The sequence below is a fragment of the Oreochromis niloticus genome, linkage group LG20, assembly GCF_001858045.2.
Source record: "Oreochromis niloticus isolate F11D_XX linkage group LG20, O_niloticus_UMD_NMBU, whole genome shotgun sequence".
Taxonomy (NCBI): Eukaryota; Metazoa; Chordata; class Actinopteri; order Cichliformes; family Cichlidae; genus Oreochromis; species Oreochromis niloticus.
Window position 1 is genome coordinate 24264117 of NC_031984.2, and position 16542 is coordinate 24280658.

General features: G+C 38.4%; 2 protein-coding genes across 3 annotated transcripts in view; one reads left to right on the forward strand and one right to left on the reverse strand.

Moving 5' to 3' along the window:
- Nucleotides 1-519: 519 nt before the first annotated feature.
- emc1 (ER membrane protein complex subunit 1) lies at nt 520-11120 on the reverse strand. Of its 2 annotated transcripts, XM_019349574.2 has the most exons (23): nt 10939-11120; nt 10356-10483; nt 10203-10268; nt 10026-10119; nt 9812-9940; nt 9503-9629; nt 9179-9337; nt 8822-8989; nt 8474-8545; nt 8124-8222; nt 7784-7880; nt 7049-7165; nt 6734-6742; nt 6282-6481; nt 5914-6063; nt 5482-5643; nt 5148-5267; nt 4898-5035; nt 3586-3759; nt 3193-3403; nt 2966-3050; nt 2749-2878; nt 520-1522 (listed from the first exon to the last, which is right to left on the reverse strand). In XM_019349574.2, the coding sequence occupies exons 1-23, from the start codon at nt 11028-11030 to the stop codon at nt 1343-1345; spliced, it is 2907 nt and encodes a 968-aa protein (XP_019205119.1). In that variant the 5' UTR covers nt 11031-11120; the 3' UTR covers nt 520-1342. The 2 variants fall into 2 exon arrangements, with proteins under 2 accessions (XP_019205119.1, XP_019205120.1); XM_019349575.2 differs by lacking the exon at nt 6734-6742 and having other exon boundaries at nt 1343-1522.
- A 933-nt stretch (nt 11121-12053) lies between these two features.
- Nucleotides 12054-16542, forward strand: part of ubr4 (ubiquitin protein ligase E3 component n-recognin 4) — a 47692-nt gene continuing 43203 nt past the window's right edge. The window contains exons 1-7 of the mRNA XM_019349322.2: nt 12054-12209; nt 14623-14720; nt 14852-14955; nt 15108-15237; nt 15486-15631; nt 15808-15907; nt 16353-16494. Coding sequence (XP_019204867.1) covers nt 12085-12209; nt 14623-14720; nt 14852-14955; nt 15108-15237; nt 15486-15631; nt 15808-15907; nt 16353-16494 — 845 coding nt within the window. The 5' untranslated portion in view covers nt 12054-12084. The remainder of the gene's footprint in view (nt 12210-14622; nt 14721-14851; nt 14956-15107; nt 15238-15485; nt 15632-15807; nt 15908-16352; nt 16495-16542) is intronic.

Genomic DNA, 16542 nt, shown 5'->3' on the forward strand with positions numbered 1-16542 from the left:
GAGAGCTTTCTTTAAGTTTGACCTCCTTTTTTCAAGATAAGATAAACTTTATTGTCTCATCCATCTATAATCTGGGTTCAGGTCACAGGGATAGCCCAGACTTCCCTCACCCTGGTCACCTCTTGCAGTTCATCCCAAGCCAGGTGTGGAATATCTCTCTCCCGTGAGTCCTGGATCTGCTACGGAGGAACTGAGAAACCTATGAACATATATATTTTTATGGCATTAGGGTGAAACCAGGTTGCCATCCCATGTCTAACTGAACTTTCAGGCACTACATAATAAAAAAGCACATGTTAGTATTTAGAGTGGACCATGTCACCAGCACCTGGAATAATCAACTAATAATAATAACAATAACACTACTAATAATACTAATAGTAACAATAATAATAATCAAAAGCAGAGAGTTGGTGTGACAGAATATAGGTGGATGGGGACAGATGATCCGCTGTGAAGAACCCTAAAAGGAGCAGCTGACAGAAGAAGAGGAGCAACAACAAAATAAAGCGCTCAGAATGGAGTTTTGGGAGAAATTTTAATGGAGCATCAACAGTAGCTGTGTGGAAAATTTCTCATAAAAATATGAGCTACAAGATGAGGGATGTACATAAAAGAAAAGCTACTGTCTCTTCCCATTCCCTTGGTTGATCATGTGATGGTGGCAACAGTGTAACAGTTCATTTGGTGGTTTTCAGACATCTCAAAAAACCATTTCTTGTACATGCTACATTATCACCTCACAGCTCATATTCACAGCTCATTTGTCAACAATCCAAATGGGACTCGAGTATCAAGGTGATTCAGCAGGCTAAAAAAAACAAACCATTCTGCTATGGTACTGTTCGAGTTCATGCTCACATTCACACATTTCTCCTGACTATTCCCTCAGCTCCACATTTGTTATCACTTTATATTAGATCAGTCCAGTGATGCAGAAATGTCTCAAAAAACCAAAACAAAAAAAGCCCAGGAAAACTAGAATAACTTTCACATGAGCAGAAGTTTTCAAGCTCCAGTTTAATAAATCGGCCTGTTTTATCAGTTCGTAATTAGCTATGTGTTAAACATTTAATCGAAATGACATTTCACAAAAGAACAATTATTCTACTATGAAATAATTCATTTTTGCAAAATAAGTTAAAAAATAAACACAAAAACTTTTACTAACCCCTCATTTCACCCCCTCCCCACTGTCCCCTCACCCCTGCAGTTCCTTATGGGCCTTATTGAACTTTGACCTGTGTTCTTGGACAGGCACGGCCTCAGCGGTCTCATCTCTTGGAGCCGAGGTCCTTCGTGCAGCCACAGAGCTGGCAGATGTAGGATTTTAACCGTCGCCTTACCGCCAAGCCCGGTTGAGCAGTTTGACTTCTGCCAGGCGTTTGCTGATCATGGTGGCAAAGAAAAGGGCAAGGAGCACGCTACTGATCAGCATGTAGTCGTAGTCATCTTTTAGTACGTCGAACTGCTTTGAGGGATACACACGTGTCTGGTAGATGTCAAGACCATATGCCACAACCTAAAAAAAAAAATACAACTGTCATATTAAGATTTTATTTAAGCGGGGAGGAAAACCAAGTGGTGGCAAACATTTCCAAATAAGGAATCGTCTACAGTCCTGTTTCCAAATATTTGTGATGTGGTGTAAAATGTACAAGCAATGATTTGAAGATGCTTTAAATCAAAAATTTAATTGGAAGCTAAACAAGAAAAAAAAAAGTTCTGAACTCATTTTGAATTTGACGTCAGCAACACAGAGCAGGGGCAAAAAAAGAAAGAAAAAAAGACTGGAAAAGTTGCATAATGATATACCAGGAAAAAAAAAAAAGACCCGGTGGAACATTCTCACAACTAATTAGGTTACTGAGTAACATGATTTGCTATACAAAAAAAACATCCCAGAGAAGCTGAGCCTCACAGAAGTAAAGCCAAGGAGGATTTCACCATTTGTGAAAGACTGAGAGACTGAGTGGGCAAATAGTTTATTTAAACCACTGTCAATTTAATTCAAAGAATTCTTTAAGAATTCTTTGTAAGCGGGGAAGAAGGTCAGAAGCAGATACTGAATAGCCAAGCTTTGGTTAAAAAAACAAGACAATATTCCGTTGTGGAAAATAGTGCATGAGCTCCACTGAACATAGTTCATGGCTGCGTCCACAAAAACAAGTTAAAACTCCACCATGTGCAAAAAAAAAAAAAAAAAACATAAACAAGACGCAGGAGCCAGAACATTTGCGAGGCCAAAGCTCATGTAAGACAGACTGAGGCAGAGTGGAAAAAAACTGCTCAGTAGCTTGAAAAACCAAAATATGAAATTATTTTTGGAAATCATGAACCTGGAATACCACAGGCTTAAAAAGGGACCAGTGGGTTTGTTCTTAGTGCGCGGCTCACACATCAATGAGAGATTTTCACATACAGAGCTGCTGTGATTATTATCTTTAACCATGCCACATTCAAAGCCACTTAAACCACCTTTCTACCCCATTAGGATGCTCAGTTTGAGCATTACAATGCTGCCATGTGATTGGCTTATTAGATATTTATGTAAACAAGTAGTTGAACGAGTGTACCCAGTGCTGTGGCCGATGAGTGTTGTTCAACCAATAAAATTTCTCCATTTCAACATTTGATAGGTTGTCTTCGTACCATTTTTAAGTAAATACATGTGATGATTTTTAAACCATTATTTTCATCTTACACTGCGCTGTCATGTGCTTTTCATTACTTTGAAGGCAAACTCACCAGGCAGGTTGACTCCAGTCCAGACGGGGAAGTGTGAATACCTCGCACTCTTGATATACTCTGGTTGTAGTTGATAAACCACTCTGTACGGATCATTAGCTCTGGAGCGTAGGGTATCAGGTTCTCCTCACTGAAGATCAAGTTAACAAGTCAGATACATAACAGTAAAGAAAAATCAGAGTTTCATTTTCACACTAAGCCTGACTTGAGGACTGACCGGCTTTGCTCAGATACTATTTCTGGCCTTCGTGGGTCGAGGAACATCTTTGGTAATGACAAAATCCCTCCAGACGGCAAGCCAACTATGACAAAGCAAATTCAAACAAACATATTACAAAAGGGCAGCCCGGTGCTGAAGATACTTTTTATTTATAAGAAAACAAAACATATTCTCTAATAACTAAAAAACCACAGAAAACGGCAATATAACCAAGTGGCCCTTACTGAGCAGATGGCGGCTGGTGATGCCCTTTTCAGTCAGTGTGGCCTCCATGGTAGAAATGGCGGAAGGGAAAATGTAAGACTGCTGGAGAACCTGAGGAGCGTGTGGCCGATCCAGCGAGCTGAACACGGTGCTGTTGTAGAGCTCCATTCCTTCATACAGTTCAATTACAGAGAACTCATTCCTACGTGACTTGGTGCTCCAGTATTCATACTGCGGAGTCACACAGGGGAAGGGGACACAATAAATATGACCTTCCATTTTTTTCCTCCATTTAGTTATGTGCTCTGAACACATGACATTCAAACTGTAACGATGCAAAAAGCAATACAACAAAAGGTGGTCGTAATTATTTCAATCCCTACATGTGACTGTAGCAAAAAAAGCGTGCTCACCACCACCCAGTTTTCAGAGTGCACAACATGCACCGGTCCTCTGGCTTTTCTCTGAACAGCCTCGTGGATGATGCGGCCGGTCACACCGTCAATCAGGATGATCCCGACAAAGCTGCGCTCCTGATGGGTGTCTGTGCTCTCAGTCACTACAGCCAGTAGATTTGGGTTCAGGTACTATAAAAATTAGTTAAAACACAATTCAGCATTTAAATTAATATAATAACATGAAAATACATATCTTGTTAATTAAGATAAATTTGTTGTCAAATGAAGCAGAGCCTCCCTCAAGCTACTTTTAGGCCACTCCGGATGTTTGATTTGGCAGAGTTTTACGCCAGATGCCCTTCCTGACGCAAACCCAAACTGGGATTTGTGTCCCTGGCTGGAGTCCAACCAGTGACATTTCGCTTGCCAAGCAAATGTGTAAAGTGTAAACCACTACAACTAAGTAGGACATCACTAATGCATTCACGTTTTCTTTATAGTTGGGAAATAAGTTGGGCTGTTTTGCACCTGGTTTCATTTAGGAAAAAAGGTTGGAAAACATACTTGCAACAAGGTCTCAAATATGGCAGTCAGCTGGCCATCAGCCTATCCAGATCAACAATTCTTGGAAACCTCAAGCACTACTCGATGTACCACTATAAACTGTCCTAGTGAATGATTTGTTTTTATTCTTATAGTCTTGTGCTACTCTCTGAAATAATGAATGCAAGAGCACACTTCACAGGTGATTCATAAATCACAACAAAGGCAACAGTAAGGAGTAGTAGCAGTGAATTCTTATAAAAAAAGAGGGCAGTCAAAGGGAGAATGTGATTCACTGGGAAAACAGTGACATGGGTTACAGGATTTCTTGGAAAGATGAGTTTTTAGTTTACGTCACAAGACGCCCCGTCTTGTGACGTTACTGTCTCAAAACAGACGTTACAGACGTTACTGTCTTTTAGAGCAAAGAGGGAAAACTGAGCCAAAACAAACCAAAATCGAGTCAGAATAAAGTCAATAATATGATCTTAACCAGAAGGATTTGAAGCTTTCTCAGTTGTTTTCACTTGCATACTTCAAAGACATAACAAGTGTTTTTGTGAAATCATCACTGGGAACTTGTTCCCATCTTTGGTATGACTGTGTACATTAGAGAAATTTAACTATTTTACGGTTTCTTTTATTGTTGTAATTTGAATATGTTTGTCTAGAACAGATCTGTCTTGTAAATGAGACACTGAGTCTCAATGGGACTACCTGTATAAACAAAGGTTAAATTTAAAAAAAAAAAAAAAAAAGTGTTTTAAAAAGGATGTTACAGTACCTTATAGAGAACACTGCGGTCTCCCATTACTCTTCCTTGCGAGTGCACATGCTCATTAGGCCTTTTCCCTTTGACAGAGACAATCCTTTGTATCTCCATTGGAATGACAACTTCCCAGATCTGCTCAGTGGACAAGTCCTGAGAACACAAAATGATACACATGAACTTTTTCTGTCTGTGACTTGGGTATAGTTTCATAAGGGTTTCCTGTGAGAATCAGGAAATGATGCATTCAAAAAGTTTCACTTGCCGTCCTAAGTCTGTAACCAGAAAGTCTTCCCTGGCTGGAGTCAACAAGATAAAAGAATATGGATGAAGCCATTTCCTGGAGCTGCTGCAGTACGTTCTTTGTAGAAGGAAATGCAGAAACCTGGGAAAAAGTGAGTAAGATGGATAGTAACCGACAGCTAACACAATGCCATTGTTAAACAGTGTTCTACTGCCTGGTGCTCATGCACAATATGTAAACAGTATAATTAATTGGACATAGAGCAGTTATGAGGCAGCATGATGAGTATTCATACAGAAATGGCTTCGAGATGCAACACAGTGAATGTGTAACTCGTATGAAGTTTGCTACAAACCTTGTACTGATCATCAACTAGAAGCAAAACTTTAGCATAATCCTGGTCCATGAGTGGCAGCAGGAATGACTGAAGTATTGGCTGAGGTAGAGCAGGTGGATTCACATGACTCTTCTTTCCAAAGATGGGGTTAAATACATGCAGTGTAGTGAGCCCTGTGTCCTGATAACCAAAAATAGAACAAAGAAAATAAACCTTAATCACGTTTTACAGGTCAGGTCAGTACTTTATCTGCCAAGTGGGTATCTTTAAGATTACTTTTATCTTTTACTGAGCCTGTCTTGTCTTTAAAGTTGGAAACTGTAGGCACCTACTGGCAGTTGGTTTTTCCCCTGCCAACTATTTGAGCTTTATCCATATTGTCAGCTTGCAAGATAAGAGCATTGACACCAAACCTGATTCTCCAAAAACAGAGCCTGTGCAATAATTTACCTGATCTTTGATGAGCAGCGTGCACTGCGGAGGATGAGGGAAGTGCGCTGTCGTCCGCTGTACCATTAGTTTGAACGCTGCATTAGATGGGACATCCTCCAGGTAGTGCCTCCATAAAATACTGCCAGTCTTGCTGTCAATCCCAAAGAGCTGAAAAAAAAAAAAGAGACGAAAAGAATGAACCTTGCAGGAAAAAGTGAGATGACTGATCCGAGTTTATTCATCAGTGTTACATTTCCCTTCAAGCCTGCCTGATTTTAGACAAAATAAACCGAATCTAGTTTGACCACAACTGTGCGGCGCTGCTCATCCTCCCTGAAACACTAACAAACCATTTCTAAATTCGAGGGTAAGCTTTAGTTTCATACTTTTCCAGATGCAGTGACCATAACCATCATCTTCTGCAAGTTAAACTCATCTCTGGACAGGTTTTCGATGGTGACCTCGTTTTTAACTTGACTACGAGGCTTGCGTGCGTCATAGAACAGCTTCCAGAGGTGAGCGATCCAGGCCTGCAGCAAGATCAGCTGAGAGGAGAGCCTCTTGAACACCATAGACATCAGCCCATCTGGACAAACGTAAACAAGAGCACACATGCCGCTAAGTGACCTTCAGGGGACTTGACTCAAATTTTTAACATCTGATCCGCGTCATGTTTCATATCTTAAATACAACAAACGTTGCGAGAAACAACAAGGACACAAGATACAGGATTTATTTCAAGAGTGAAATAAAATGAAGCAAAGGAAACTGAATGTGAGGAAGTCCTAACCGTAAGACAAGGAATCAAGTTTTGCTGAACAAAGCAGAGATTTGTTACCTTGAATGGCTGAATCCATAAGCAGCAATAACAAAAAACAGGACAAAAACGAAAGAAATTAAAGCAATAATATCAACACACACATGCGAAAGATATGTTTGAAACTGGAATATAGCAAAGCCGCCGATTCGATAAAGCAGCTGACCTGTTTAAGTAAGGAAAAAAGCAAATGCAACAACCCTCAGAAATTATTAGAAATTCTAAGTTATGGAACCATTAACAGAGACACCATCCAGTTCTCCTGAGTTTACGCTTTGTAAAGGAGATTTACAGGACTCCATTCAAATACAGCAAAAATTTCGGTTTGACATTTACCGGCCTTTTTGCCGAACTCTCCCTCCAGCTCAGCCTGCGTTCCAGTGAGGGGCAGATCCACCATTTCCATTGTCACCACATCTGACAAGGCCTCCTCTCTAGTCCACATCACACGCCCTGGAAAGCAAGGATCATTATTGTTCTGCAATCATTTATTCATTCCATTTCCCACACCCTGCGGCTGCATGCACTTTGTGTTGACGCTTTCCATTAATTACGTCATGAGATGCGTTTTACTGTCATTCTTGTGGAAAAGACAGGACTGTATGTACATTATGAAATGTGTCCACACCGTGGTCAGATGTTGGCAGCAACCACGATGATTAAGAGGTGGGATAAACCAAAAATATTATCATGAGGCACTGCGAAGCTTACAAGTCTCTATGTGCTTTGGGAAAAACGTCCTAGTTCTCAACACTAAACAAACACGCAGACTCCTCACTTACATTTAATTTGCCTACTGATTGACAGAAACCCACCGCAGTCAGACCACAGTATGAGTATTCATGAAGTTTTCATGCCTCTGTCTGACCTTGCTAAAACACATTCCAGAAAAAATAGGGTGTCTATTCTTCTTTTGTTATTTTGAGTACAATGAGAAGGATTTTACTTTGGTAAGCTTTAGTAAAAATATAATTAAAAAAGCCCTGCAGCATCAATAGCTCTGCTCACAATAACATCAGTACAGCCTCAAAAGAGCACTCTTTCCTTGCTTCCTGTTTTTGCTGCTCATACCTGGCTGTTGTATGAATGTGAGTGTGTGGTCCTCTGTTTGCACCATGGCCCTGTAGCCAACAGAGTCATCTTTCTTCAAGAATGGCTGTATGTAGATCTGAAAGAGAGAATATAATTTACTTCTATTGTAAAGCCATTATTAACACACTACAGGCCACATTTACTAAAGTTGGCATTAAAAAAAAAAAGTACTGTCTATATTTTCAAAGAGAGCCCAGAAACCAGCATGTCTTATTTTTTCCACATCATACTGAAATGAACTGACTGCACCTGTGTTTAGAAAACTCTGCCTGCTCTGCTCAAAGTTGCCACAGTACCTCAGGAAAGAAAACTGACTCACTTTCTCTGGTTTCCCACCATTAGGATCCATAACGAAAATCAGTGTTGTGTCTAGAAGTCTCCGTCCAGTTTCAGCACTAAAGAGGTTAATACTGCAAGCCTGTGGGAAAGAAACAAATAATCATCTCCCAATTAAGAACATTATTTAACAAAAAAAACACTTAAAAATGGTTTCCTGAAAAACATGACAAAAAAATCTTACAGTAACAAGTCTAACCTTTTCATTAAGTAAATCAATAGGTGTATTACATGTCTGCTTTTTAAAATCAAATGCATTTGAGACTAAGAAAACAGCTAAAACACATCAAAACCCACAAATAAATCTAAAGGTGAAATATTAATTTAACTCACAGTTTTATTCTTTGGGGACATAACAGCAGCGATGGTCTTCTCTCCAGTGGTTGCAAAGGAAACCAGCAAGGCCTACAAGAAAGGATATAGCTCTGTATAATACAACAAAAGACATGATCTTTCTGTAGAAAAATAATACATTCAAAAAAATGTTACGGGTTTAAAAAAAAGTATTGTATTTGGCTGTTTTTAACAGTTATTTTGTTTGATATTTGCCTGGGGAAATAAAATATTTTGGCAAGGATGCCAAGCCACATTTACATTTTGGCAGATATTTACTGATGTTGGCTGTTATAGCAAAACAACTGCAATACCAGGACAGGCTAATATAGAGAAAAGATTACGTACTGGCTTGAAATCCCTGAGTGTAACTATCTGACCATTGTTGAGCTGGAGAAGCAGGAAGTTATCAGGGCCGAGCTGAAGGAAGAACTCAGATAGAGGCTGATGGGCTGAGTTGGGCTGGTGTGACACTAGGACCGGTTGAAAGTCTGGAGCTACTTCAAGTCCCAGTGACTGTGAGAAGACAAATAGGAGAAGACTGTAAAAAAAAAAAACCCGGTGTGTTCATAAGGGAACATATAAGATCACAGAAGTGGAGAGCTGAGAAAGAGAGAGAGGCAGAATTTAAAACTTAACCATCTAAAGCAGAGGACATACATGGTAATTTAGAAAGGTTTAGAAAGGTTTTTATTAGAGTCATACCTGCAGAGGGATCTGGGTCATCTGTAAATCATGCGTATCTAGGTGTAAGTCGCACATGTACAGCGATGGAGTTGCAGAGTCTACACAAATCAGCACCCCCTGACCAATTACTGCACAGCTGGCCACTATGTTGGACAGCCACGGAGCTTCAACAGAGATCTGAAAACATCACAGGCAAGAAACTCACTAAAATCATTCTATATACTGACCACTGATTCAGTGTTTGAGTTAGTTGGTACTTCCACAAATTATCCATTTTATATATGTTATATTTACAGAGCATAGATGTATTTTTTTGATACTATCATTAATAAACAGGATTACCTGCTTGATTATCTCTCCATCATCAGTGCTGTAAGCAATAATAACAACGTGGGAATGGGGAACAATTCCCAAAGCATAAACTTCACCATTTCCTCCAGAATAAACAGTCTGGTAATCCACAGTCTCACTGTGGAGAGAAACAGAAGGTGACAAAAGTTTCATAATAAAATTACTGTTTTTACAACACTGTCTGGTATTTTCTAAAAAAAAACAGAAAAAAGAAATGAAAAAATGAGTTTCTGTGTAGAATTATGTTCATTGAAACAGAGATTACCAGTACACAAAGTTAACATTAATATAAAAACATACCTTTCTGGTAGATTTTCTATCCATTTTTGATGGCCATTAGAAAGGTAATGGAGAGAGATAATGTTTTTTTTCAAAACAGCCACGTTTTTCACTGTGCCTTGCTGCCCCACTAGACATGCTTTCTGGAAACTTGAACATATAAAAGAAGCAAGTTAAGATTTAATCAAATAAATGAATAAACAAAGACCATTCTTAACCTTAAGGAAATAATCACCTTCCAGAGTCAAGCACAATTTCCCAGTTCAAACCACCAACATTGACATCCCAGGATCGCAGGAGGCGACCATTACCAACCACTAGGATTGCATCTAGGACACAAAGACAGTTTTATCAACTGCAAAATTACTGCAATGTAAATACATTATTAGATTAATTACAAAAAATAAATCACCTTGTCCATGGTGCAAAAGAGCATCAATGTTTCCTTCGGGTCCAGACTTATCTACATGTCGCCAGACTGTAACAGACATTGATATCAAAATGACAATAAAAGACTATACCTAATATATGAGAACTTTGTCTTTCAGACTAACAACATACTCACAGAGTTCCCCAGTCCTTGTATTGAGTGCGGCAAAAACATTATTCTCTGTTGCTACAAGAACCTTTTTGGATGACTGCACATGTGTGTCAAAATGAGAAAAACGAACCTTGCCTACATACTGCTGCCTCCTGTGAAACATGAAGAGAAAGCACAAGCAGTCAGACTGTCATCCAGCTCACCCATAATCAAAGTGACACCATTAAAACACCATTGTTTTAATGACCAAATGGATCCAATCCCGGTGCAAAGACATATTTCTCAAACTGAAAAGGCGAAACTACATGACACTGGTTTGTTGGTTACAACGTTTTCCTATTGCCTTTAAATCACTTTCTATCGCGTTTCACTTGCTGAATTTAGTGGGACCAATGATTCACTTACTCTATAAAGCATGGACATATGTACACCTCCTGAAATTAACTACCAAATTTACATTTGTTTGTCTTCATTCTGGTGTGTTTTGACCTGTTCTCATTCAAAGTCCACCGATTAGCAGCTAGCTGCTGTGACAGGTGCTAACATTAGCATTTCCACATTAAAACATAATCGGCACACATTTGATCATTCACTTGACACCTCTTACCAATCAAATTTTCCTACTTGGTCCTCAAACACAGCACCGACAGCATTGTATAATATGACACATTTAAGCCAAAGCAAAATTAGCTTTGCCATTGCTGCAGCAGCTCTGACTTGCTCTTCAACGGGAGGAGGAAGTCGGAAGCCGAACGACTTCCTTTTCGTTCTGCGAAGGAGAAGTGCTGCCCCCTAAAGGTTGTAAAGACACACAGCGTCGGTTCTGGTGGTGACCTTTCAGATTAACAAATACTCAACCAGTTTCCCAGACATGGATTGAATCAAATCCTAAACTGAAAGAAAAAAAAAAATGAAAACAGATCACCATTGAAAAAAACTGTGAGTTTAATTCATGTGTGGGAAAATGTGTGATGGGATCATCTGACAGAAACACAAATGATAACATTTTAAATTAATGGTAACACAGGGGATAAATAACAGGATTCAAGTGGAAGACATAGGCTGCACCCCCACGCGTTAAAAAAGCGAAAATAAAAACGAAGAAATAAAGAAAAACGAAGACGATTTGTGTATTTAATATTCCATTATCTATTATTCTAGGCCCTGTGTGTTGCATTCAGTAATTAGACAACAAAAGTATTTATTTTCTTTAATTTATTATATGAATTAATATTTACTTTATACATTTATTTTATTTTTTACTTACTTGATGATACTGGATAAAGTCCTGTTGCTATTGTGGACTTTTTTGGAATCAAAAGGTGTCGTATTACTATATCTATCTATCGTCATACAAGAATATTAACATATGTGGATGAAAGTCACATAAAGTCAAAAAGTCGTGATTCCTGGTTTGTTAATGAAGTTAATATTAAATGAATAATAAGATAAGTTAAAATAGGTAAAAAAAAAAATAAAAGATAATAATAACCAATATGGAAGTTTTACAACTTGTATATGTAATTACATCACAAAAGAATGATGGAAAAAAACATACATCGCTTTATTCCTTCGTGTAAATTGGGAACCATATTACTATACATAATTTTAAAATGGGTTTATAAACAGTAAACCAGTAAAAATTTCGAGTAAAATGTTGTCAGGGCTGGTATCAGAGTGAGAGCGCCCCCATGATTTACTTACACCGCAGTTTCTTCTTCCAGTAGCTAGTTTTTTCTGTTAGGATTTCAAGATGGCGTCGAGCGGAGGAGATGGGGAACACGAATGGACAGCGGCAGTTCGGCCGCTTTTATCAGCTTCGTACACTGCTTTTGAGACGAAGGAGCTACCTCAGCTTATTGGGTCTATAATCAACAGGTAACCGGTTAATTGTCAATAAATTCCAGGTTCTTATTTGCTTGAATACTGCTTGTGTCCACCTAGGCGTAGGCTAGCTGGCTAAATTGCTAACCTAGCTTGGTTAGTATAGTTTGATGGGAAACGATACCCATTTTGCTAACGTTAGCGGCTAGCAAGCTATTTAAGCTTAACTTGCACTGGCATGGAGTCAGCTCAAGACGTTAGCTGATGTGCTAATGACAGCTAACTTACTCAAAATGCTATATAGCGTTTCTTTCCTGGTGACTACAGAGTTTGAAACGAAGCACGTCTTATGACTGATGGACATTTATCTTTAACGTAATGTCGGCGCCGTGCAAACGTTAAACGGCGTTGCAGTGTAAGCTTTAACAAAATTGCTTCATCATTAGCTAGCTAACACAAACATTAGCCGGCAGGCTAACTCGGGGGGCCTTCCAACTGGACTGGCTCTCAAACGCCCCAGCCAGAGTTATATTTGACTACGTCAGGTGACTTCATTGGGCTAAATTCAACAATACTTTCGTCTTGGAGTTGCATTATAAGGCGTAATCTGGGCATGTCATTAGCCAGTTCACGCATTATAAGGGTGGCAAAAATAGTCTGCTTAACGTCATCTGCTTGTGGTTAGGCTGAAAGTAGGCGGGGGACCTCACCTCTCCACTCATTTTTGATCAGGTGATGTTGAGTTGCAGTTAACGTATTATTCGTAAAATGGTTACTTAAGGTTATTGCTTCTAAGACTTGTATTTTAGGAAATGCTGCATGGTTCTGCTTAACCACAAAGATGCTGGGGCAGAATGAACTTGTTATCTCGTTACAACATGCCCACCTATTTATGTTCTCATAAAAGTAGATATTTATTGTATTAGTGCTTTGCAAGTATTGTTGAGTGATTTATTTGATTCCGTAGTTGTGCCTTGATTCTCTGTTTGTGGCGTAACATAAGCTAGTACATAGAAATAAAAGCTTCCTAGTATGTCTCTTGGTTTCGTTTTCCAGTGCAACAGGCTGTGCGAACACAACTGTTATGAGGATCGAAAGTAGTGTTGTGTAGTTGAATTATCCTATTGTGCAGTTTGACTATAATAAAAAAAGACTCCATTATCTATGTAAGTATTGATTAAAATGTTTCTTTCTTTTAGTTGTGTAATTGTAACAAGCCTGTTTATTAGAGGCCCCAAGTGTTAAGGAAAAGTACTTAAAATATTCCGACCACACCAAAAGCCAGTTCCAATACCATCAGTATAAACACACCTTGTTTCCTTACACCTCGTATCCTAAAGAAATATTACATTCTGTGAAGACGACATTGAAGAAGTAGGCTTGAATTGCCAATTACCACCGAGTTTAGCCACACTGAGTTTGGTCAAGGTGGGTGATAGGTTTTTGTGTGTTCTCTCTCATGGCTTTGCAAGTACCACAAGCAGTACCACACTGTAGCACATATAACAGAATGGCAATGTTATTGCAGCTTGTTTGTTAGCAGTAGCATTCATTTTATTATTTTATGTTCTTTTTGTGAAGGTCATGACTGTTTCTTTTTTTTAATTGATGATGATATTGAGTATTTGTTGCATATATATTGCAACTGATTGTGGTTTGATGTATTAAATTGATCTTTAAAAAAAAAAAATTAACTGAGACAAACTAATGCTCCTGGGAGATATACCAGAAATGTTAATCAGTTAAGTCACTGAGGTGGTGTATACTGAAGAAGAGTAATTATTTTGATGCTAACCTTTAACCAGACTATAAACCATTAAGCATTCTATTCTTTCATTTTCCAGGATCCTGTTGTGTTGACAAAATGTGTAAGAAATATCAGACAGTTGCATGAAAACAAACATGAGTTTGCAGCGTGCAGATGGATGGATGATAATGAATGATAATTATAAAAAGTCTGTTTTAATAAGTTTTTAATTAATTTTTAAGACTGAATTCTTGCACAAACACATTGGATAAATTGTAGGGTAAGCTAAGTTTGCATAATTGCAGTGCCTCAGTGATCAATTTCACAATTCACAATGTAATGTCACCATAGCAACAGATGGAGCTGATTCTGTCTATATTTTAAAAGTAAGGCTGCAGTCAGCAGGTGTTTTCTTTATTGTTACTTGGACATTCAGTATGGCAGTTGATTTGATGTACATCATGAGTGGTTACCATCTGTTTAATGTGACACAGCAGAACATGAGATTGTCCTGTGAACACTTTAAATCCCATCTTTGCACCTCTTACTCATATTTGCGTGGAGGAATTAAGACACTGGTTGAAGAAGGGAGGAGCAGTTAAACAGATCAAATCCACTCTATGTCACTGTCCTGTCTGTATTCTCTACCCCCTCCCCCAAACAAACAAAAACAACCCACTATAAATGTTGTGTAAAAAGTCATATTTCCTTTGTTTGCAGTGAATCAGACATTCTTCACCACGACAAGCAGTATGAACCTTTCTACTCATCATTCGTGGCACTCTCAGCACATTACATCACCACAGTATGTGGACAAAGTATGTGTATTTCATTTTCTCCTTAGAGTAATAGACAAATTCCTGCCACTCACTGACAATGAGCCAAGATCTTTCAGTGAAAACGGTTTTGTTGCTCGATGTTATTTTTGTTCTTTTCTCTGTTTCCCTAGTACCAAGAAATCAATTGCTGTCAGTTGCTGCAGCGTGCAAAGTATTGATTGAATTCTCATTGCTGCGCTTGGAGAACCCTGATGAGGCATGTGCAGTTTCACAGGTAAGTGAGACAGTCAGCAGGGTGGGTGTAGTCATTTCTAGTTATCACTGATTTGCATTTCATGGTGGTTTTCGGCTTTGTATTGACTTATGCATTGAAATAAATAAAAAATTAATTGAAATGAAATTGTGCTGCTATTTGTTGTTCTTTAGAAACACCTGATCCTTTTAATAAAGGGACTCTGCACTGGCTGCAGCAGACTAGATCGCACAGAAATCATTACTTTCACTGCTATGATGAAGTCTGCCAAGTTGCCTCAAACTGTCAAGACACTTTCAGATGGTAAGATTCCATAAAGGACAAAACTGAAAAATGCTTCACTGTCCTGGTAGACAAAATGAATAAGTTATTTGGAGAAAACTGGAAATTCACTGGAAGGATTTGGACATTTTTGGTCTATTAGTTTTCTATATACTATAATTATTCAATGAAGCTGTGAGTATTTATCAATGTCAGGGCTGTTCCAGTGGCCCTTTTGATTAACAGCTGTGACATGTGGTGAAACTCTTGTGCCATTTTTCATTTAATAGTGGAAGATCAGAAGGATTTACCCAGTGCTGTGAACCCAGAGCTTCGACAAAAAGAAGTACAAATGAACTTCTTTAATCAGCTGACATCAGTTTTTAACCCTGACCTTACCACCATCTTGGCCTCTCCATCAGCAACACACATGCAGGCAAGTATTAATGACCCAGCTATTCTCTCAATCGCTATTAGCAGAACTTACTCAGCTTCTGCTTTTGTTCCCCTTTCCTTTTAAATGAATTTTGTTAGCTGCATTTAAAATAATATTCTGTCACTGTATTGTTGATAAATATCTGTTGTAATCATTGCATCTCTTGTTAATTATAGGCTGAAAGTGATTGCGATGAACAAAATACAGATCAAGCTGTTCAGACCAAAATGAAAAATGCCTTTGTGTCCCAGAATGTGTCAAGCTTACAGGAACTAGGTGAGTAGTTGTTCCAAGAGACTGGAGCTTTGACACTACTATAGGTCAGGGTTTAAAAATGTTCTTGCAGCTGTTGAAAGACGGGAGACTGGAAATCTTTTTTTGAAAAATATATGTTTAGTAAATGTCACCATTAAGTCACACTGTAGTAAATATACACTTCAATAATATATGTATATGAGTTTGTTCTTTTTCCCACACATCCATGTGGAAAATTTAGTTTTTTTTTCCTATTGATTCAAAATGTCAGATAATCCCTTATTTACTTTTCATTGTTGAAAGCACTCTGGAGCTCTAAATTATACGTAACTTTGTAAAAGCACCTTTTCTTTACAAATTGCAATGAAAATTTATTTTCTTTAGTAATCCTGCCATTAATTAATTTAAAATGAAACTTAATGAATTTTTATTTTATTAAATTTTTTGAATTAATGTAATTTTCTAGGTGGGTCTGAGAAGTTGTTACGAGTATGCCTCAACCTGCCCTACTTTCTACGCTACATCAACCGCTTCCAGGATGCTGTGTCAGCCAACTCATTCTTTATCATGCCAGCCACAGTGGCTGATGCTACTGCTGTTCGCAACGGGTATTCTTTTTTTTTTTTCCTTCTTTTCATCTACTGGGCTAATAGGAA